General features: G+C 42.6%; 1 protein-coding gene across 30 annotated transcripts in view; it reads left to right on the top strand.

Annotated features, from left to right (window-relative positions):
* Positions 1-23,438, top strand: part of ttn.2 (titin, tandem duplicate 2) — a 226,054-nt gene that overhangs the window by 154,559 nt on the left and 48,057 nt on the right. For 29 of the 30 annotated variants that reach the window (XM_040034145.1, XM_040034143.1, XM_040034160.1 and 26 more), the window contains 34 exons: positions 232-513; positions 1,491-1,678; positions 1,898-2,009; positions 2,116-2,254; positions 3,055-3,218; positions 3,305-3,456; positions 3,626-3,782; positions 3,896-4,177; positions 4,413-4,712; positions 4,974-5,267; positions 5,581-7,585; positions 7,719-8,406; positions 8,532-8,796; positions 8,979-9,305; positions 9,417-9,701; positions 9,825-10,124; positions 10,204-10,506; positions 12,254-12,529; positions 12,633-12,932; positions 13,017-13,319; positions 14,277-14,576; positions 14,661-14,948; positions 15,046-15,348; positions 15,674-15,976; positions 16,058-16,363; positions 18,618-18,905; positions 19,354-19,644; positions 19,788-20,075; positions 20,160-20,747; positions 21,044-21,148; positions 21,237-21,434; positions 21,578-21,874; positions 22,072-22,659; positions 22,800-23,102. In XM_040034145.1, coding sequence (XP_039890079.1) covers positions 232-513; positions 1,491-1,678; positions 1,898-2,009; positions 2,116-2,254; positions 3,055-3,218; positions 3,305-3,456; positions 3,626-3,782; positions 3,896-4,177; positions 4,413-4,712; positions 4,974-5,267; positions 5,581-7,585; positions 7,719-8,406; positions 8,532-8,796; positions 8,979-9,305; positions 9,417-9,701; positions 9,825-10,124; positions 10,204-10,506; positions 12,254-12,529; positions 12,633-12,932; positions 13,017-13,319; positions 14,277-14,576; positions 14,661-14,948; positions 15,046-15,348; positions 15,674-15,976; positions 16,058-16,363; positions 18,618-18,905; positions 19,354-19,644; positions 19,788-20,075; positions 20,160-20,747; positions 21,044-21,148; positions 21,237-21,434; positions 21,578-21,874; positions 22,072-22,659; positions 22,800-23,102 — 11,568 coding nt within the window. Of the gene's footprint in view, positions 1-231; positions 514-1,490; positions 1,679-1,897; positions 2,010-2,115; positions 2,255-3,054; positions 3,219-3,304; positions 3,457-3,625; positions 3,783-3,895; positions 4,178-4,412; positions 4,713-4,973; positions 5,268-5,387; positions 5,413-5,580; positions 7,586-7,718; positions 8,407-8,531; positions 8,797-8,978; positions 9,306-9,416; positions 9,702-9,824; positions 10,125-10,203; positions 10,507-12,253; positions 12,530-12,632; positions 12,933-13,016; positions 13,320-14,276; positions 14,577-14,660; positions 14,949-15,045; positions 15,349-15,673; positions 15,977-16,057; positions 16,364-18,617; positions 18,906-19,353; positions 19,645-19,787; positions 20,076-20,159; positions 20,748-21,043; positions 21,149-21,236; positions 21,435-21,577; positions 21,875-22,071; positions 22,660-22,799; positions 23,103-23,438 lie in introns of all 30 variants that reach the window. The other variant, XM_040034166.1, reaches the window with a different exon arrangement.

Here is a 23,438-nt window from a genome sequence, read left to right as displayed (position 1 = left end):
CAATGCATCTGTTGTAAGATTTTCAACACACATGGACTGGAACTTGATCTTCGTGGTTGTTGTGGAAATACAATAAACAGGATTAAATAATTTGATATGAAGTAAGAAAATGTGACAAAATGTGCCATTGTAACTGTTGTAGGTGTGGAAATGGTCTTATATATCAGAGAAAATGATCTAGGGGAAGATTTTCAGCTGATATAATAACTAGCTTAACTGTTACCCCTGCAGAGCCACCGACTCTGGACCTGGACTTCAGGGAAAAGCTCATGGTAAAGGTGGGAGACACCTGCATGCTGTCGGGACGCTACAGTGGCAAACCGGCCCCTGCTATCACCTGGACAAAGAATGATGAGGACCTGAAGGCAGATGAGGACATCAGCCTCCACAGCACCACCCACCACCTCAGCCTCAACATCAGCAAGGCCAAGAGAGAACACAGCGGCCGCTATTGTGTCAGCGTGGAGAATGCTGCCGGCACTCGCTCGGGAATCTGCACCATCACTGTGGTCGGTGAGTCACAGCAAAGAGCTAATGACCTGACCAGCTGTGGAACTGACACAACACAAAAGTAGCATTGATCCGAACCAACACCTAACACCAGAAATGAAGGATATGTTAATGGATGTATCGAGATGAGTGGTCAGCTGCTTGTATATGACTCAAAATCAAATCAGAGGTTTAAAAACTAAAATTCAGAGAAGGCACTTAAAACAGTGCCTCTGTCTGTCTGAGCATTTAAGACCTAATGGCCATGTGTAGTCTGGAAAAAGTCAAGATTTTTTAGACTACTTGGATACACAACACATCAAAATCAGACAGAAAATTAGAGTAGTAAGTATACTGGAGCTGCAATATGGACCATAAGAGAGATTTATGGTATATTATCAGGAAAAATGAGTGACAGATCCACATATGAGGGGCCTGAAAGGCTCTCTCTGTTCTTTTTAAATACTATAGGAAACAAAAATAAGCAATCCGAGGGTGACGTACTGTTTGGGCAATGTGCAACATATTCAAGATAAGAAGAGGCCTGTTTTTTTCGAGAACTTGTATATAAGGAGGAAAGTTTTTTATTTGATTCTGGGGTTAACAGGGAGCCACTGATGAGAAGCTAATATGAGAACATTATAGCCTCTTTTTCTAGTTTTCTTTTCTCATTTCTTTTGCTGCATTATTTTGGATCAAACGAAGGCTTTTTGGGGAACTTAGAACAACCTGATAACTACAGTAACTGAGCCTAGAAGTAAAAAAGGCTTGAACTTGTTTTTTAGAATTACTCTGAAACAGAATGTTTCTATACTGCAGAAATACTAATGCTTTAGACTTTAGATATTTTCCTTTACTTAGCACGTTGAACAAGTAACTGTTTAAATGTGTAATAAATGTTACATTTGAGTATCCCAGTATTATAACCTTTTATAAGCCGAGGCGTGAAAATAAATGAAGATTTTCATGTTGCTGATCGCTGTAAATTCTTTTCCTGTCAGACCGTCCTCAGCCACCAGAGGGACCCGTAGAGTTCAACGAAGTCTACAGGAATTACATGGTAATCACCTGGAAGCCGCCTCTGGATGACGGAGGCTGTGCTGTCTCCAACTACATCATTGAGAAGAGAGATACCAACAGAGACCTATGGATGCCTGTCACCTCATCCTGTACCAGAACCACCTGCAGAGTGAGTAGAGATATTTTAAGCACAGAAAATGTTGGAAACAGTGACGAGAAGTGCAAATCTGGGCCAGACTTTTAGTATGCACCTTATATGTAAGAAGATCCTGTGAAGATCTTTGATAAAAAGTTTGTTTGAAATGCCTGAATTTTTACCATTCTTTTTTTTTATTCTTTTGTTATCAAGACAATAGTACAAAGGCTTTGATTACTAATATCCTTTCAGGTGCCAAAGCTAATCGAGGGCCGGGAGTACATCATTCGTATAATGGCTCAAAACATCTATGGCATCAGTGACCCTCTTCTGTCTGTAGAGACTAAAGCTAGAGACATTTTCAGTAAGCGATATTCACAGAGAACGACACACAAAGCCAGCAAGCAATCCGCTTTTGTGTTTATAAAGTAAAAACAGCATGTAATTGCATTTCATTGTGTCTATTACAGAGACACCAGATGCTCCCAAGCAGCCTCTGGTGAAGGAAGTTTACCATGACTCTGCCCTAATCAGCTGGGAGCCGCCTGCTGATGGAGGGAAACCAATCACAGGCTACATTGTGGAGAGGAAGGAGACCATGGCCAACAGGTTCATAAATACATATAACACTAATAACTTAAGGCCCAGGCAATGTTTGTAGGTTTTTCTTCTAATTGCTTTTTCGTGTACTTACACAGCCATGACTGGCATGTCAAAGTACACAATCCAGACTTGTAACAAGCTTATGAATTATTAACAGCACATTTCAGCTAGTTGTTAAAGTTATTTGTTTTAGTTGCTGATAATGTAACTACTGCTCTGTGAGTGTGTAATGTTTTACCACTGGTCTTGTGTGGTGGGCACCAGTCTGTGGGAGCTATGTCAAACTCTTTCTTCCAGTGTGTGTGTGGCCTCACAAACTCTGATGCCACAGTCAGCCCAATGCCTAATAAATCAAACTTTTTTAGAAAACCGAGATTAAACCTGTTGCAACACAGCAGTGTGGTAGTTAGCTCTGTCACCCCAGAGCAAGAAGGACCCAGGTTTGAGTTTATTTGCCTGCCTTGTCTTTCTATGTGGAGTTTGCATGTTCTCATGCAAACCATGTGTTGTTGTTTTTTTCTGAGTACTCTGGCTTCCTCATTCCTCAAGTTAAAAAAATTTATGTTATTTATATTTATATAAATGCATTCTTACAAACAAGTTGTTTAGACTTCATCTGAATTTTCATTTCATTCCATTCGATTTCAGCGTTTTCAGTGGGAGAAACTCATCCAAGAAGTCACGTTGATGAGCAAGGAAATATTTCTCCAACTGAAAACGCATCGTCAAGATGAACAACATCAACTTTCAGGAATTTACTTAGCTGACATGCATCAAGACATTAGCCTTTATGTTTCTCCTCTCAGGTGGGTTCGCTGCAACACGGAAAGAATTCACCCTAAGGTGGAGTATTGGGTGACCGACCTCCTGAAAGGCTGCGAGTATGAGTTCAGGGTCAGTGCTGAGAATGAAGTGGGAGCTGGAGACCCAAGCCCACCATCTAAACCGGTCTTTGCCAAAGATCCCATTGGTGAGTTGTTCTCTTACAATTACACTCCATGTTATTATTAGTGGATGTAAATGCAGCACAAGAATATTCCTTCTTCTTTTCCCTAGTGAAACCTAGTCCGCCAGTGAATCTAAAGGCTATCGACTTTACCAAAGAGTCAGTTACCCTGTCATGGGAGCCACCCACCGACACTGGCAGAGGAAAAATCTTTGGATACTTGCTGGAGTTCCAGGCAGCTGGAAAGGAGGAATGGCTCAAGGTGAGGAAGTTACCTTGTGCCATTGAGGCGAGAGATATAACATGTAGACAACCCCTACAACTACATTTAACCTTTTAATTTCTTCATTTCAATTCTAATGTTCTTTCTTTCTTTCTTTCTTTCTTTCTTTCTTTTTTATTTCACTGAATTTTGTCAATTTGGACAACAGGTGAACCAGACTCCAGACTCCTGCAAAGAAACCAAGTTTAAGGTTATCAACTTGGAAGATGGTGTTTTGTATCGCTTCAGAGTCATGGCTGTCAACGCTGCTGGGGAGTCCAACCCAGCCAACCTTACTGAGCCGATTAGAGTACAGGACAGACTTGGTGAGTTGTTATTTCAGTATCATAGAATGCTACATAATGCTACATATGTGTGTTGAGGTACTCTAGTGTTTGTAGTCATTAATTCTCTCACTTCCTTCTTCTACATCTTTCAGAGCCTCCAGAGTTGATTCTGGATGCCGGAATGACCCGAGAAATTAAAGCCATGGCTGGCACTCATATTGCTCTGATAGCCGGCATCAAAGGTGTCCCATTTCCCACTGTCACCTGGAAGAAGAATGACGCAGAAGTTCCCCCTCGGGCAGATATCGAAACCAACCAGACAGGCACCAAGCTGGAGATGAGGTTCTGCCATCGTGGTGACTGTGGAGATTACACCCTAACTGTGGAGAATCCAGCAGGAACCAAGACTGTCACCTGCACTGTGCTAGTTCTTGGTAAGTACTGAATTATTTGTAGAATTGGATTATTAACTAAAATTCAGTGGTGGTTTGAAGGGACACATGTGGAGCTGAATCATCTGTGTGGTTTTTAATTTTGAAAAAGTGATTGTGATTAAGCACATTTTATTTTTGTGAGCCATCACCCCTGTGATACAAAGTCAGTTTCATTTTTGTGTCTTCCCCTAATGAAGGATCAGACTTTAGTGATGTTCTTTGTATGTTTCTTCAGACAAACCTGGTCCTGTACAGCACCTCCGTGTGTCTGATGTCAGGAGTGACTCTGCCTACCTGTCCTGGAAAGATCCAGAGGATAATGGTGGTACTCGCATCACTAACTTTGTGGTAGAGAAGAAAGACACAGCTTCCACTCAGTGGGTCCCTGTCTGCTCTACATCAAAGAAACGCAGTATGATGTTGAAGCACCTGATGGAGGGCACGTCCTACTCGTTTAGAGTTGCCGCTGAAAACCAGTTCGGCCGCAGCGAATATGTCGAGATACCAAAGGCCATCAAGGCAATGAACCCACTCTGTGAGTAACAACACAGTGACTATTTATCCTTCAAATTCATCTATATTATTTTGGTGTTGGAAAATTCCACAGATGCTTGCTTAATCATCCAAAATCTTACCTGGCGTAGGGTTTTCTGGCAATGCTATTTCCAGATTATGAACAGAATCAACTTTCTGGGATACTGAAAATAAATTTCCTTAAGCACCAAAGAAAACTTTGTTGCACAAAGAGTGAGTAGTTGAAGCCTGAATCGCTCTCATTTTGCTTTCATCCCTCCAGTCCCTCCTGGTCCTCCCAAAGACCTGCATCATGTTGATGTGGACAAGACTGAGGTATGGTTAGCATGGAACTGGCCTGATCGCAATGGAGGAAGTGAAATCATAGGCTTTCTGGTTGAGTACCAGGAAGAGGGAGAGAAAGAGTGGTATGAATGGAAAACTGTCAGCATCCCTGAGAGTCATGTGACTGGTCTGGAGGAAGGAAAAACCTACCGCTTCAGAGTGAGGGCTGAGAATGCCATTGGCCTCAGCAGACCTGATACCACAGTGCCTATCCTCTGCCAGGAGAAACTAGGTAGGGCAGAAGACAGTATTTGCATGACCCCTATTGGATTTCACATATAACTAATAGCATGAAATTATTGTTCCAGTTGTTTGTTTTCACCTGAAATTAGATATTTACTTAATAGTGTAGGAATTGTGGTGCAGATGTGTGTTCTGTGATAGTGTCTCGAGTGAGTACTTAGAATTAGAGGAGGCAGATGATCTTAATGAAAAAAAGAAACTGTTGATAAGGCTGGTAAACTGGTAAAGTTTGAATAATTTAACTTTGTTTCATATTTGTTTCATATGAGTCTAGTAATCTGAGGTGACCTCTTTTTGCACAGTGCCCCCAATTGTTGAAGTTGATGTTAAACTCACTGAAGGCATCATTGTGAAGGCCGGGACTACCATCAGACTGCCAGCTATAATGAGAGGAATCCCTGTCCCAACTGCCAAGTGGTCCATCGAAGGAGAGGAGATCACCAGCCAGGGAAACATTAAGATTGACACTGATAATTTCTCCACTGTTCTCAGCATTAATGAGTGCACCAGAAACCACACTGGAACCTACCTGCTCACTGTGTCCAACCCAGCAGGAACCAAGACGGTGGCCTTAAATGTCACTGTACTCGATGTTCCAGCTGCTCCGATTGGACCTGTCAACATATTGGAGGTCATGCCAGATTCCATGACAATTGAATGGCGTCCTCCTAAAGATGATGGTGGGAGCCCTATAACCAATTACATTGTGGAGAAAAGAGAGTCCAACAAAGAGACATGGGGAGGTGTGAGTTCTGGTAGTCTTGCAACGCAGCTCCGGATCGCTCGCCTTCAGAAAGGAGTAGAATATGTAGTCCGCATTCGTGCTGAGAACAAGATGGGCATTGGTGCTCCTCTGGAGAGCAAGCCCACTGTTGCTGAGCACTCATTCATGCCCCCTAGTGCACCTGGTAAGCCACAATCCTATGATACCTCAGAGGATGCTGTTACACTTGGCTGGACTATGCCCCTAACTGATGGTGGCAGTCAGATCACTGGCTACATCATTGAGCGCAGACACAAGGGAGGAAAGTGGATCCGTGTCAACAAGACACCTTGCAAGGACCTGAGGTACCGGGTCCTGGGCCTCTACGAGGGCAGCGAGTATGAGTTCAGAGTGTTTGCTGAAAATATTGCTGGATTTAGTGGCCCCTCCCCCGTCTCCGACCCCTGCAAGCCCTGCAGGCCCATCACTGTCCCAAGTCCCCCTGTCAATCCTAAAGTTAAAGATTACAGCAGGGCCACTGCTGACCTGGTGTGGACCAAACCTACCAAAGATGGAGGCAGCCCAATCCTTGGTTACACTGTGGAGATGAAGAAAGCTAGCGCTGAAGAATGGAAAAAAGTCAACCTGGATGACTTGATCAAGCAGTGTGCCTACAGGGTGAAGGGTCTGGAAGAGGGTGTGACCTATAGATTCAGAGTCTTTGCTTCAAACATGATTGGAGACGGGGAGCCAAGAGAAATCCCAGAATCAGTCACTGCTCAGGATATTCTTATACCTCCAGAGATTGAGATGGAGGCCACTTGTCGAGATTGTGTTACTGTGCGTGTTGGACACAACATCAACATCATTGGTTACATCAAGGCTCGCCCTGATCCTGAAGTTTTTTGGTCAAAAGAAGAGACTATTCTAGAGAACAGCAAACGTGTTACCATCCTGCAGAATCTTCCTTTAGTCCACCTAAAGATCAAGGAAGCTACAAGGAATGACCATGGCAAATATATTCTGAAAGCTTCAAATGAAGGTGGTGAGGCTTCCCGCACAATCACAGTTAATGTTCTAGACCGACCCAGCCACTGCCAGAATCTGAATGTGACCTATGTCACTAAGGGCTCATGCATGATCAACTGGGAGAGCCCTAAGGACAATGGTGGATCCGAGATCACCAACTACATTGTGGAGTGCAGAGAGCCTAGTATTAGTATGTGGTCTATGATCTCTTCCCACTGCACTAATCGTAAGATCAAGGCAAAGCTGATGGAAGGCCATGAGTACCTGTTCCGTGTCTGTGCTGAGAACAAAATAGGACCAGGACCCTCCGTGGAGATCAAAACTCCTACATTGGCCATTGACCCTATTGACAAGCCCGGTGAGCCTGAGAACTTCAGAGCAATTGACATTGGTAAGAACTATGTCAATTTGAGGTGGCGGAAGCCTGACTATGATGGTGGAAGCCCCCATCTCTCCTACAACCTGGAGTGTAAAACTAAAGATGCGGAGGAGTGGGAAAAACTCAACACCACTACTCTCACAGACACCTTCTTTTTGGCTGATAAATGTGTGGAAAATCAGACATACACCTTCAGGTAGGTTACTTCATTTCTAATTTGTAATTACTGATTGTTTTGTTGGGTGTTTATCTGATCAGAAATTGTGTTCTGTAAGGGTTATCCAGCTATCTACCTTTATTTACCTTTATTTTTACAATTTGTTATCCAGAGTGCAGACTGTCAGTGAAGGAGGTGAGAGTGCCTGGGTAAAACTTGCAGATATTCTGGTGAGGGAGGAGATCCAGAAGCCTGTCATTGACCTGAAGTTGGCTGGAACACTGACAGTAAAAGCTGGAGAGTCAGTCAGGATGGAGGCTGCTCTGAGAGGAAAGCCCCAGCCTGAGGTTAAATGGATGAAAGATAAGGCTACTGGAGACAATCCCAGAATAAGCTATGAAACTGGCCCAGACTACTCAAAATTTCTGATGACTAAGTCCAAGCGTAGTGACACAGGAAAATACATTATCACTGCCACCAACTCGGGTGGGACTTTCACAGCATATGCCAATGTTAATGTCCTGGACGTTCCCGGCCCAGTGAGAGACCTGAGGATTACTGGCATTGGAGCTGACAAGTGCAGAGTGGTTTGGGATGCTCCAGAGGATGATGGAGGTTGTGAGGTGGACAGCTACATTCTAGAGAAATGTGAAACCAGGAGGATGGTTTGGTCCACATATTCAGCCTCTGTGGTCACACCATACTGCAACGTCACTCGTTTGGTGGAGGGCAATGAATACATATTCAGAGTGCGGGCAGAAAACAAGATGGGAACTGGCCCTGCCATGGAGAGTAAGCCTATAACTGTCAAGACTCAGTTCAACAAACCTGGACCCCCTGAAGCCCCTGAAGTCACCAAGGTAAATTTTTGTATACTCTCTACTCGATTTTATTTCAAATTGTGTCTCGTGGAAAACATTTCAACATCTTCAAGCTTTTATAACATAGTAATTAACATAGCTATAATAATTGTTTGTGATTAAAGGTGAGCAAAGATGAGATGACTGTGGTCTGGGCTCCTCCTGAGAATGATGGAGGAAAGTCAATCACTGGCTACATCCTTGAAAGGAAGGAGAAGAGGGCAGTGCGCTGGGTGCCCTGCACTAAGAGCCCAATCTCTGAGAGACGCATGAAAGTAACCAACCTGATTCCAAACCATGAGTACCAGTTCAGAGTGAGAGCTGAGAATGATGTCGGTCTGGGAGATCCCAGTAAACCCTGCAGACCAGTTGCAGCCAAAGATCCTATTGGTGAGTTTGCTGTCACAACTTTACTATTAAGAAGTTCAGGTGGGGGGGTTGTTTTGTTTTGTTTTTTTGTGGTAGAGCTGAAGAACATGTAAAATGCCAGACAATGGGGTTTAAGATTTGACAAGCTTCGTCTTTTATTTCTGCATTCATAATAAGTTTTGTTTCACTGTCTCCACCTACAGAGCCACCTGGTCCCCCTGCAGCCCTGAAGGTGGCCGACAGCACAAAAACCTCTATCACTCTGTCCTGGTCTAAACCTGTCTATGACGGTGGCGCCCCCATTATTGGCTATAGCTTGGACATGAGGCTGAAAAGTGAGGCGGACCCTGAGAATCCCACAGTGGGCTGGAAGAGAATTGATACTCATGGACCACTGGTGCTCACAGAATTTACTATTGGCCAGCTTGATGAAAAGCAGGAGTATGAGTTCAAGGTGTCAGCCCAAAACCAGGTGGGCTGGGGACGCCATGCTTATTTGAAGGAGGCAGTGTCTCCCAAGGAGATCCTGGGTAAGAAGTCATCAGATTCTGTGCCTCAATAAATGTTTTATAGTACAGTAGTCTTGTAAATTTTCCAAAGCTGATGACACTAAACATTCATTTGTTTTTCATGTAAAACAGAGGCTCCAGAAATTGAGCTGGATGCCAGTCTGAGGAAAGGCCTTTCTGTGAGGGCTGGTTGTCCTATAAGGCTTTTCGCCGTGATCAGAGGAAGGCCTGCCCCCAAGGTTACGTGGAAGCGGTTGGGTGTGGACAATGTAATCCGCCGAGGTCACGTGGACCAGGTTGACACCATGTCCTTCCTTGTTATCCCTGAGAGCACCAGAGAGGATTCTGGAAAATATTCACTCACTCTGTCCAACTCAGCTGGAGAGAAAGCAATATTTGTCCGTGTCAAAGTCCTTGGTGAGAAACAAAAAATGAATGTCAAATGGTGTATTTTCTTTTAATAACTTTTAAACCCGTTTAAAAAGACTGGTCACTAATGAGGAGGCTGTCATGTCTTTGATTTAAAAATTTTGTCCACAGACACACCTGGTCCGGTTGGCAGCCTGGATGCCACTGACATCACCAAAACAACAGCTCAACTCTCCTGGTTGCCACCAGAGAATGACGGAGGCAGCCCCATCCTCAATTACGTTGTGGAGAAACGAGAGGTTGATAGGAAGACCTGGACCAAGTGCACAGAGGACCTGAAGAAGACTAGCTTCAAGGTCACCAACCTTACACCTGGCATTGAGTATTACTTCAGAGTCATGGCCTGCAACAAGTATGGCATTGGAGTTCCTCAGGACTCACCCAGGTCCTACTTGGCTGTTGACCCAATCAGTAAGTTCCGTGTTCTTCTGACTCTGAATTTAGTCTGTTTTGTTAATTGTTCCTAATCCCTGCCTTGTTTTGGATTCAGGTGAGCCAGACCCTCCAAAGAAGATGGACGTGTTAGAGATCACCAAGAATAGTGCTACACTGGGCTGGCTAAAACCACTCAGGGATGGAGGTGCCAAAATCAATGGTTATGTGGTGGATTACCAGGAGGAGGGTGCACCTGAGGACAAATGGACACCATATTCTGTGGTCAAAGACCTGACTATCGTGGTAGTTGGTCTGAAAGAAGGAAAGAAGTATAAGTTCAGAGTGGCTGCTAGGAACTCAGTGGGAGTCAGTTTGGCTCGAGAGGCTGAGGGAATGTTTGAAGTTAAGGAGCAGCTCAGTGAGTAGACAAGTTTAAACATTTCCTCATACTAGTATGGATAATAGTAACTGAGACACTGTCATTTACAGTGGGGCAAAAAAGTATTTAGTCAGCCACCGATTGTGCAAGTTCCCCCACCTAAAATGATGACAGAGGTCAGTAATTTGCACCAGAGGTACACTTCAACTGTGAGAGACAGAATGTGAAAAAAAAATCCATGAATCCACATGGTAGGATTTGTAAAGAATTTATTCGTAAATCAGGGTGGAAAATAAGTATTTGGTCAATAACAAAAATACAACTCAATACTTTGTAACATAACCTTTGTTGGCAATAACAGAGGTCAAACGTTCACTATAGGTCTTTACCAGGTTTGCACACACAGTAGCTGGTATTTTGGCCCATTCCTCCATGCAGATCTTCTCGAGAGCAGTGATGTTTTGGGGCTGTCGCCGAGCAACACGGACTTTCAACTCCCGCCACAGATTTTCTATGGGGTTGAGGTCTGGAGACTGGCTAGGCCACTCCAGGACTTTCAAATGCTTCTTACGGAGCCACTCCTTTGTTGCCCGGGCGGTGTGTTTTGGATCATTGTCATGTTGGAAGACCCAGCCTCGTTTCATCTTCAAAGTTCTCACTGATGGAAGGAGGTTTTGGCTCAAAATCTCACGATACATGGCCCCATTCATTCTGTCCTTAACACGGATCAGTCGTCCTGTCCCCTTGGCAGAAAAACAGCCCCATAGCATGATGTTTCCACCCCCATGCTTCACAGTAGGTATGGTGTTCTTGGGATGCAACTCAGTATTCTTCTTCCTCCAAACACGACGAGTTGAGTTTATACCAAAAAGTTCTACTTTGGTTTCATCTGACCACATGACATTCTCCCAATCCTCTGCTGTATCATCCATGTGCTCTCTGGCAAACTTCAGACGGGCCTGGACATGCACTGGCTTCAGCAGCGGAACACGTCTGGCACTGCGGGATTTGATTCCCTGCCGTTGTAGTGTGTTACTGATGGTGACCTTTGTTACTTTGGTCCCAGCTCTCTGCAGGTCATTCACCAGGTCCCCCCGTGTGGTTCTGGGATCTTTGCTCACCGTTCTCATGATCATTTTGACCCCACGGGATGAGATCTGGCGTGGAGCCCCAGATCGAGGGAGATTATCAGTGGTCTTGTATGTCTTCCATTTTCTGATGATTGCTCCCACAGTTGATTTTTTCACACCAAGCTGCTTGCCTATTGTAGATTCACTCTTCCCAGTCTGGTGCAGGTCTACAATACTTTTCCTGGTGTCCTTCGAAAGCTCTTTGGTCTTGGCCATGGCGGAGTTTGGAGTCTGACTGTTTGAGGCTGTGGACAGGTGTCTTTTATACAGATGATGAGTTCAAACAGGTGCCATTCATACAGGTAACGAGTGGGGGACAGAAAAGCTTCTTACAGAAGACGTTACAGGTCTGTGAGAGCCAGAGACTTTCCTTGTTTGAGGTGACCAAATACTTATTTTCCACCCTAATTTACGAATAAATTCTTTACAAATCCTACCATGTGAATTCATGGATTTTTTTTTTCACATTCTGTCTCTCACAGTTGAAGTGTACCTCTGGTGCAAATTACTGACCTCTGTCATCATTTTAAGTGGGGGAACTTGCACAATCGGTGGCTGACTAAATACTTTTTTGCCCCACTGTATGTAGGTCAATCAAAAAGTTTAAATCATCATGAAATACAGAAGTAACTATTGATATTTTGTCTTCCTCTCAGTGGCTCCAAAGATAATCATGCCTGACATTGTGACAGTCAGAGCTGGATCCAAGATGACGATTGAGGCTATTGTGGCAGGTAAACCTGCTCCTGTCTGCAAGTGGAAGCAGGGCAATGAGGATGTGCTAACCTCTGATCGCCTGTCCATTGTAAAGACGTTGACAACTACCTCACTTATTATAAAGAATGTAACAAGAAAGGATAGTGGTTACTACAGCCTGTCAGCTGAGAACAGTACTGCCAAGATTAATCAGATCCTCAAAGTCATCGTCATGGGTAAGTTAGAACGGAGACTTTTTACACCGCTGGTTCTTGTAAACACATCAGCAGTGCTTTGCCCTGCCTTCCATTATCAACATGTGTGCTGTCTGTGTCTCAGACATCCCTGGACCCCCTGAAGCTCCTTTGGAGATCACTGAACTGGACATGGATGCGTGCACACTGCTCTGGAACTCGCCACAGGAGGATGGTGGTAGCAACATCACCAACTACATTGTAGAGAAGTGTGATGTTAGCCAGGGTGATTGGATCACCGTTTCTACATCTTGCACAAAGACGAGCTTCAGAATGACCAAACTGACACCTGGCAAAGAGTACAGCTTCCGTGTTCGTGCTGAAAACAGGTTTGGCGTCTCTGGGCCTACCTACTCTGAGAAGATGATTGCCAGATATCCATTTGGTGAGCATTTGTATTCTAATATGTATCATAGCTTCCCAACATTACAAGAATAACATTATGTGTTAATGGTTTTTTTCCCCAAAGATCCTCCGAGTGAACCCAGAAACCTGCAGATAAACAAGATCAACAAGGATTTCGTCATCCTATCATGGGAGCGTCCCAGCTCTGATGGTGGGAGCCCCATCAGTGGATATTGCATTGAAAAGAAGGAGAGGAATAGCCTTCTGTGGGTGAAGGCTAATGAGACTCTGGTCAAAGCCACTCAGTACACCTGCACAGGCCTGATCGATGGCCTGGAGTACACCTTCAGGGTGTCAGCACAAAACCAGGCCGGACAGGGCAAACCTTGTAAACAGACAGACTTCATCACTGCCAGGACTGCTGTCGGTATGAACACTTCTTATAACTAGAAAAACATCATAATTTTTCTCACCATTTCACCATATTGTTGATAAATTTCAGTTAAAACCAATAGCACAAAAAAGACAACTTTAAATTCAAAGAGCTCTTCACAACACAACTGCACTTTTATGTCATTCATGTTTTTATTAACTGGAAAAAACATCATATACATCATTTTATGTATGCCCTCTGTTGTTTTTAACATTTCCTGATCAGTTTGTTGAAGCTAGCAAACATTTGATTTTTTAAAAATTCTTTTTAACCACGGAATAAAAATGTATCTCCCCTGTTAGATAACGTGCTCCATGTACCAACATCAAGGCTAAATATTTAATAGTGATTCAGTTCAGCAGCCCCAGGCCCTTTAATACATGTCAAACAAAAAGATAAGGGAAATTTATTTTTAAAATACCTACTTCCGTTACAAGTTAACTAACCAAACACATCTGAAATACAGAAGCCCATTTTAGCCCTAACATTAAAGTGGTGAATTCTATTTTTCTGTCTATCAGTTGATCAATCAGTTACACTTTTTTTTAAATTATCAATCAATCAATGTCAACTCAACAGTATTATAGTAAAGTATATAACAGTAAAGCTAGGGAACCCTTCCTTTAAATAAACATGCTGTAGTTGATTTAATACCCACAAAAACTGAGGAGAAAGCAATTAAATGATTACAGATGCTGCAATTCAATGATAAAATCAGTAGTTTAATTATTCCATGTCAAAATCACCTACACAATACTCCCCACCCACAATCGTCTTTGACTCATATCAGAATGATTCAAATTCTACTTTTTCTGGTTAATATATTTTCTTTTTAATTTCAGGATATATTGCTATATATATTTGCACTCTTTTGCATTCAAGTTCATTCTTTGTTATTTAAACAGTATCGTCTACAACTGTTCATTTGTGGGGGTTTTTGTTTCTATCTAGACCCACCAGGAAAACCCGAGCCCATGGATGTGACCAAGAGCACTGTATCATTAGTGTGGGGCCGTCCAAAGCATGACGGTGGCAGCAAGTTGATTGGCTACTACGTGGAATATACAAAGCTTCCAGAAGAGAAGTGGACTCGCTGCAATGCCAACTGCATGAACATCCAGACAGAGAACTATGTGGTGACTAACCTACAGGAGGGTCAACAATACCAGTTTAGAGTCATCGCCAAGACCGCAATTAACAGCAGCCTTCCATCTGAGCTGTCTGACCCTATTCCTGTCATCGCAGAGAATGGTACAACTCTGCATAGTAACGAAAGTGATACACAAATACAGTCATATACAAATAATCATGAGGGTTTTTTTCCCTTCTATGCAGTTGCTCCTCGTGTGGAATTAGGTGTTAACATGAAGAACCTGATTGTGGTGAGAGCTGGAGAAAATGTCTTCCTGGATGCTGAGGTCTTTGGCAAACCACTTCCCAAAGTGAGCTGGAAGAAGGATGGAGTACCTCTGGTCCTTGCTGAGGGAATGAAGATGTCCCAAAAGAAACATCTTCATCTGCTGGAGCTATACTCTGTCACCAGGAAAGAGACTGGGGACTACACTATCACAGCTGAAAATGTCAATGGCACCAAGTACGCCACCATAAAGGTCAAAGTACTCGGTAAGCTAAAGTTGTTAGTTCATTTTATTGTAGTGCTTAAGCTAGCGTTTCATGTTTTGAGAGAAAAAAGCTTATCCTTGTGTTTTTTCTACCACAGACAAACCAGGCCCTCCAGCCTCAGTGAAAATTACTAAGGTGTTTGCTGACCGTGTTAAGCTGCGATGGGTGCCACCACTTGCAGATGGCGGTTCTGAAATCACTAACTACATCATTGAGAAGCGTGAGACTAGCAGGGCCAACTGGGCATTGGTCACCTCAAACATCCATGGACACATCACTGACTGTTCAGTGGAGAAACTTATTGAAGGACACGAATATCAGTTCCGAGTCAGTGCTGAGAACCAGTATGGTGTGGGAGATCCCATTATGACTGATGCCGTCACGGTCAAGAATCCGTATGGTAAGAAAACTCACTGTATTCTACTTGAGGAGAATAAAATGAAAAAATGAAAGCATGCATGTTTTACTGACTGCATAAAGTCTCATATTAGCTTGACCATGTTTAAATCATTAAAATTACTGAGATTTGATATATATCTTGACATTTTTTTGCTTAAATTAAATTTTTCAAATTGTGAATTGTGTGACATGGCTAATGTGCAAGTTTTTTATTCCTTTATAACACCATGTTGATCAAAGTTGGTGTAGCCCATCTTGCTTATTGATGACCAAAAATAAAGACAGATACTAATGGGAGAGAGTTAAAACATTATCTGTTGTGTCAGATGTTCCTGGTCCATGTGAGCCACCTGTCATCACCAACATCACACAGAACTCCATGACAGTCAGCTGGAAGGCCCCAGCCAATGATGGCAAGTCTCCCATCCTTGGCTACATGGTGGAGAAACGTGAGGCCACTGAGCTGAGCTGGGCTAAGGTTAACCGCCGACCAGTCATTGATAGGACCATCAAGGCCATTCAACTGACTGAGGGCTCTGAGTATGAGTTCAGAGTAATTGCTATAAACAAGGCTGGTCTTGGGAAACCCAGCGACGCTTCAAATGGTGCCCTGGCTGTTGACCCTGTCTGTGAGTATCTGCTTTAAAACACACTTTCTAAATGAAAGTAAAACGCTTCAGACAACTAATTATTCATAAATAATTCTTTAGATCCTCCCGGGCCACCTGCCTTCCCCAAGGTGGTGGACTCTACCAAGACGTCAGTTAGCCTTAGCTGGACCAAACCAGCATACGATGGTGGCTGTGAGATCATTGGATACTTGGTTGAGTGCAAGCGAGTTGATGCAGAGAGCTGGACAAGATGCAATGTGCCGAAGAAACTCCAGGCCACGAAATTCCTGCTGACAGGCCTGATGGACAACACTGAGTACCAGTTCAGAGTCACGGCTGTTAACAAGATTGGCTACAGTGAGCCCAGCGAGGTGCCTGGAAACTACATGCCTAAGGATATTCTAAGTATGTTCCCAGCTGTCTCTGATTCAACACTATTTAGAGAAATAATTTCCAAAAGGAAAATTGTTTAGTTTACTGGTTTAATTTAATGGTTTTCTGTGGGGTGTTTCCACTGGAGATCAACAGCTTATGTCGAAATCATTGTTATGAATACGTGTGGCTATTGCTGAATCTCTAAAAGAAAAAAGAATTAAATCAAGAGGCAATATAAAAGTCAATCAAGTTAGCTTGGCTTTGAAGGAGAGACTGTGTCAGCAAATACAGTAGTACACCTTATCTCTCATTACTATATCACAGTGTATCACTGTGAAAGAGGAACTCCATTTCATTAAATAACTTTAATGCATATGACATTATGGAGATCGGATTGTATGACTACTAACTGGCTCAGTGGTAATCGAAGAAAATGAAATAACCATTTACCTAATCCAACATAGAATTTCTCATATCAAGTCCAACTATTAGAAAAATTTGACCAACCAGCAATTTGCTAGCGTAATTGAAATTGCTGGTCTGGCCTTTGTGGTTATCTTTTTAATCTATATATTATATTACTTGTTTCCGCTAGCGAATTAACTTTATTAATTAAACATATTGTCAATAATTAGTATCATTCTTGGTGAACTTGATAAACTAAGACTTTCTTGGTATTAGCCAAAATTAACATTTAATATTTTCAGGAGGACAAATTAGCAAAAAGAGAATACTGCCAAATGGGCAAGACAGATTAACAGGAGAAATAATGGCAACTAACAGACGACATAACAGTTAAGTTAGTCACTGTGATTAATGACCAGTGATGGGAATAACGGCGTTACAAGTAACGGCGTTACTAACGGCATTACTTTTTTTCAGTAACGAGTAATCTAACTAATTACTATTCCTATCGTTACAACGCCGTTACCGTTACCGTTACTATTTCAACAAACAGACGGTTGAAGCTGTGTTCAGTTTACCCCATCTTATATCAGCTGCAGGAAGTAGCTGTAAGTAATCTGGACGCTGCAGCTTTAAGCAGCTGCGCTCCCGCTGACGGTGATCACGAGCACCGTCTAGCACAACACCTGGAGCTCAGGGGGCAAAACAATGGCATGAGTGCTGCTGTTTGACTGAGGAAGAATAAAGTAGTCGTGGTCAATCACATGACCACTTAAAGACAAAGCAACAAGGTGACAAGGCCACGTAAAACCAGAGTCATGATAAACTATATATACGCGGCGTTTTTTCCTCAATAGTTTCGTCACGTTTACTGTCTAAGGACAGCACAGCGAACACTCTCTGCTTATGAGCAAACAATAAGAAAAACAAAACAAAAACTGCCCGTTTGTGTTGGTGGAAAAATGCACCATGTGGACCAATGAAAAAATGATATGGCAACATGACATTTGGTTGTTTAGGAAGAGGCGGAAGTTTCAGGAGTGACAGCGAGAGAGAGAGAGAGTTTTGAGATGTGAGAGATTTGTGACGTTTAGCGTGTTTGGAGTGTGTAGTTAATGCGTTGTCTTGTGTAGTTAGTGTGTAGTGTTGTGTTGTGTGTCAGAACAATGAGGCGACTGCTGTCTCCAGGTAAAACAGGAGTGATACACCTGCTGCTGTCAGACCTGCAGGTATCAGGCTGTGATGTTTCCTTTATAGTGGACAGAAATTATGTTTTTGCAGTGGCACAAATAATTTGTGGCATCTTATTGAAGAACAGCTGATTGTTCTGTAAATAGTTTGAAATGGTTATTTAAAAGAGGGTAAAAGGTAAATGGATGCAAATAACTTTGTTGTTTGTAAAACATGTGCATATGATTTTAACATTGACAGTTTATATTTGCATTTAAAGTTATGAAATACGATTCATTAAACATGTTTGTGGTTGTTACAGTAAAAAAAATATAATTTTCTACTCTGATTTTATGTTTTTTGTCTGATTTTAGATCAATTGTGTTAATACAGTTTGTCAAAATGAAAACATGACTGTAAATTCAGACATGTGAGGTTGTGCTGAAAAGGATGAGACCAAACAAAGTAAATAGTTTTTAAAGGTGAAATGTGGAGGAAACATCAAAAGTAGTTAAAATGGCCAATTATACCCTGGATTTTTTTAAAGTAACACAATAGTTACTTTTCAAGTAATTATTACTTTTAGAATCTTGTAACTCAGTTACTAACTCAATTACTTTTTTGAAGAAGTAACTAGTAACTATAATTAATTACCTTTTCAAAGTAACTTATCCAACACTGTTAATGACCCACCCTTTGTTTCCTCCAGTTGCTCCTGATGCTGAGCTTGACGCTGACCTGAGAAAAGCTTTGGTTCTGCGAGCTGGAGTAACCATGAGGCTCTATGTACCACTGAGAGGACGCCCAGCACCGAAGGTGACATGGACTAAAGTTGATGCTAATTTGAAGGAAAGGCAAGGACTACTGATCAAGACATCGGACTGGGACACCCTACTGATGATTGAGGATGTTAACAGATGTGATTCTGGCAAATATGTTCTGTCACTGGAGAACAGCAGCGGCTCTAAGAGCTACAACATCGTAGTAAAGGTCCTTGGTAAGAATTTCTGTCATATAAAATGTTGAGTACACACACTCCAGTGAGTTGTACTGTCACATGCAATGTAGACATGTAAATGAAACCAAGTTAGTGAAAAACCTTTTCACTGATTTATAGTTCAAATCTATCAAGAGGTTTTTCTTAACCTGCATCGAGCTGAAATACAATTCTTGAAATAGTGGTTTTAAAAATTAAACATTAAATGTATTAAATGGAGTCGAACCTAGTTTTCACCTTAAAATGTGTAAAAAAGTAGAACATATATATGATTATATAAGATATATCAGAAATATCAGCATGAAGAAAGAAAATGTTTTTTTAAATAAATATAGAGTGCACACATAGGCCTAATGTGTGTTTTCACTTCAGACATGCATTTGTACTCGTGCTTGTATAACTTTCTGAAAGCTATAAGGCAAAGAAATTGCTTCTCTTGCCCACTTAGATTCTCCAGGCCCACCCTTAAACCTGACTGTGAAGGAAACCTCCAAAACCCATGCCTGCATCACCTGGGATGCCCCACTGATTGATGGTGGTAGTCCAGTTAAGAACTACATCGTAGAGAAACGTTTGGCTGAGAGGAAAGCCTGGACCTGTGTGTCAGCAGATTGTCCTAAGATTTCCTTCAGGATCACCAACCTGGAGGCAGGACAGGCCTACTGCTTCAGAGTTCTAGCTGAAAATGCATACGGCATTGGAGAAGGCTGTGAGACCCCAGGCAGCATCAGGGCCTCTGGTAGTTACAAGATATTTGATACTTAAATTTAAATATTCTCGTGCTGTATAGCCACTGCATTCATGAGCTCAAAGAAAGACACTATATATGTAGCTAAAAAAACACAAACGTTTAACCTTCGTCCATTTGTCCTTCCTGTGCAGAGCAACCTGGTCCAGTGACAGACTTCAAAGCTCAGAAGACTACAAAGAACTCTATCACCCTGTCCTGGAAGAAACCAATCAATGATGGTGGAAGTTTTATTACTGCATACATCTTGGAGCAGGGTGAAGGCGAGGAGAAGTGGAAGCAGATCCTGAAAGGCAAGAATACCTCACACACTATTGGAGAACTGACTGAAGGCAAGGAGTATTCTTTCAGGGTCAAGGCACTCAACGAGTCTGGAGAGGGACCACCCACTGAGCTCACTGCTGTTGCAAAGGACCAATTTGGTAAAAATGCCTTCATGCTATTCTTAGTTATACTAAAATTATAATGTTTAACTTTTTAATGATGATTATCCTTTTGAACTTCAGTGCTACCCGACTGCAACTTAAGTGATCTGCACGATGGCTGCTGTGTGGTTAAGGAGGGCAGCACAACACGCATTAACATCCCCATCACTGGAGTTCCAAACCCCACTGCTACCTGGAAGAAGGGCGATATGGGAGTGGGTGATACTGGCCGGATGTGTGTTGAAGCATCTCAGGGCATCACCACCTTACTGATTAGAGACTGCCAGAGAGGAGATGCTGACACCTACACTATAAATGTCAGGAACAGTGCTGGCTCAAAGGACTGCAAGTTCCAGCTGAAGGTGGTTGGCAAACCCGGTATCTGCACTGGACCCATTACGTTTGATGAGATAACTGCCGATGCCATCACACTAGAGTGGGGACCACCCAAAGATGATGGTGGTGCAGAGGTGTCTAATTACATTGTGGAGAAGAGGAGAACAACAGATAACAAGTGGACTACAGTGGCTTCTGCCATCCAGAAGACCACCATGAGAGTGATCAGACTCCATGACGGGATAGAATACATCTTTAGAGTGTTTGCTGAGAACAAGTATGGGGTTGGAGAACATCTGAGGTCTGACCCAGTCGTTGCCCAGCATCCTTTCAGTAAGTAACTGATTATACTTCAGATCTTTTTGTCTTGTCAAGACATTGTCTCTAATTTTTTTTAAAAAAGGGCAAAATTATCTCTAGTAATAACATTTAGTGCTCATTATAAGACCTGATGTATTTGTTTTACAAATGTACTTTTAAAATACTAGAAAATGAAATGAAACTATAGCTTTGTTTAGGGATTTTTTTAATCAGTCTTTCTCGTGTAATGACACCATCTGCATTATACTGAACTGATTTTATTACACATATTAATAATGTCTTCCTCTCACTTTCTCTTCTTCCTCCAGATGTTCCCGGGGCACCTGCTCCACCAGAAATTGTGAGCATCAGGCATGAATCAGCCATCCTGACTTGGGTTGATCCAAAGGACACTGGTGGTGCCCCAGTTACTGGTAACAAACAGTGATCAATGTACATGCTAAGTATGAGCAAACAGCAAATAACAATCAGTCTGATCAAGTAATTTTGTGTTTTCCCTAGGATATCACATAGAGTATAAGGAAAAGAACAGTCTGATGTGGAAACGGGCGAGTAAGACTCCTCTGAGAGTAAAAGAATGTAGAGTCACTGGACTGACAGAAGGATTAGAATATGAGTTCAGGGTAATGGCCATGAACATGGCTGGCCTGGGAAAGGCTAGCAAAGTAACTGAGGCCGTGGTTGCTCTGGATCCTATTGGTGAGTCCACTGTTATTGGAATCTTTTTTTTGCTCTAATCTTATTCAACTATGTACTGTTTACAGTACTTGTTACCTGAGCTATGGCAACCATGTCTCTTTTTGAAATGCTTTACAACCGTCTTCTCTTTTGTGTCATGTCAGATCCTCCTGGCAAGCCTGAAGTAATCAGTGTCACCAGGAGCACAGTCACTCTGATGTGGACAGCTCCCAAATATGACGGTGGCTACAAGCTTACTGGTTATATCATAGAGAAACTTGAGGCCAGTGGTAAGGCCTGGATGAAAGCAAATCATGTCAACATTCAGGGCTGTGCTTTTACCGTCACTGACCTGACTGAAGGATCCCAGTATGAATTTAGAGTCAGAGCCAGGAATGCTGCAGGTGCCATCAGTATTCCTTCAGAGCCTACTCCGCTTTTGACCTGCAAGGATGAATATGGTGAGCTAAGTGGTAAACAGTTTGACTAGTTTCGGAGTTGACTGTAGATTATTGATTCCCCCCCCCCTTTATGTATATATGTACAGTTAGGACTTAAAAATATTTGTCAAAAGTTTGAAATTTTGAGTTGTTGAACATTTAAAATGTCAACAACTGTCTACAATGCAAAATACAACTTTTTTTTGTCATCTCTACAGAGCCCCCAACCATCACTATTGACCCAGAAATGAAAGATGGTATAGCCATCAGAGCAGGAGACACAATTGTAATCTCAGCTTCTAAAATTGTGGGCAAACCTCCACCTACTGCAGCGTGGTCCAAGGGAGGACGTGAGTTGAAGACTTCTGACATTGTCACCATCACCAGTACCCCAACCTCCTCTACTCTGGCTATTAAGTACGCAAGTCGGAAGAACACAGGGGAGTACACTATCACTGCCAGCAACCCCTTTGGCATTAAGGAAGAACATGTTAAGGTGAAGGTCTTAGATGTTCCTGGACCTCCAGGCCCAGTTGAAGCCAGTAACATTTCAGCCGAAAAGTGTACCCTGACCTGGCTTCCACCAGAGGAGGATGGAGGCTCTACTATCAAATCCTACATCCTTGAGAAGAGAGAAACCAGCCGACTACAGTGGACCAAGCTAGCTGAAAATGTCATGGATTGCAGACACGTAGTCAGCAAACTGATTAAAGGCAATGAATACATTTTCAGAGTGTCTGCTGTGAACCAGTATGGTACAGGAGATTCAACCCAGTCTGGTCCAGTCAAAATGGTTGATAGTTTCTGTAAGTTTATATTTTTTATGTGGTTTATATCTGTGTATTATTAATTAAACAATAAAAGCAACTTAGCTATAGGATCTTGCAGATCCTTTAAAATAAAAATATAGCTAATAGACATGTCCTTCCTGTTTCTGTTTCCCCAGCACCACCAGGTCCGCCCTCAACCCCAGAGATTGATAATGTTAGTAGGAATGCTGTCACCATTTCATGGAAGAGACCAGTACGAGATGGGGGAAGTGACATTAGGGGATACTGTGTTGAGAGGAAAGAGAGAAAAGGACTGAGATGGGTCAGAGCCTGTAAGCGGACTATCCCTGACCTGCGGTTTAAGGTGCAAGGCCTGAGTGAGGGAGTAGAGTACGAGTTTAGAGTCACTGCTGAGAACAAGGCTGGATTTGGGGAACCAAGTGAACCATCGCGCCCTGTCATGACAAAAGATATTGTGTGTAAGTAAAACTCACAGCAATGTTCTCACGGCAATGTGAATTGTATTTTAAAACTGTAAAACTGCAATGCAGGAGAGTTAGAAAATACAAATCAAGCTTTCTCAAATACATAATTACTAGGGGTGCAACGATATTCGTATCGATATTGAACCGTTCGATACAGTGCTTTCAGTTCGGTACGCATATGTATCGAACAATACAACATTTGTAATTTATTTTATCAATTTTCCTTCTGACGATGCTGTCTGTGTTGAGCGCTCAGTGAATCTGTGTTCGACTACTCCGCCTAGGCTGCACTGTCGAGCGCAGATCCACTGAGCGCTCAACACAGACAGC

Source organism: Simochromis diagramma, unplaced genomic scaffold, assembly GCF_900408965.1.
Source record: "Simochromis diagramma unplaced genomic scaffold, fSimDia1.1 OVJJ01000176.1, whole genome shotgun sequence".
In the NCBI taxonomy this organism is placed as follows: Eukaryota; Metazoa; Chordata; class Actinopteri; order Cichliformes; family Cichlidae; genus Simochromis; species Simochromis diagramma.
Note: the sequence above shows the minus strand (reverse complement) of the source record. Positions and strands in the feature narration are given on the sequence as shown.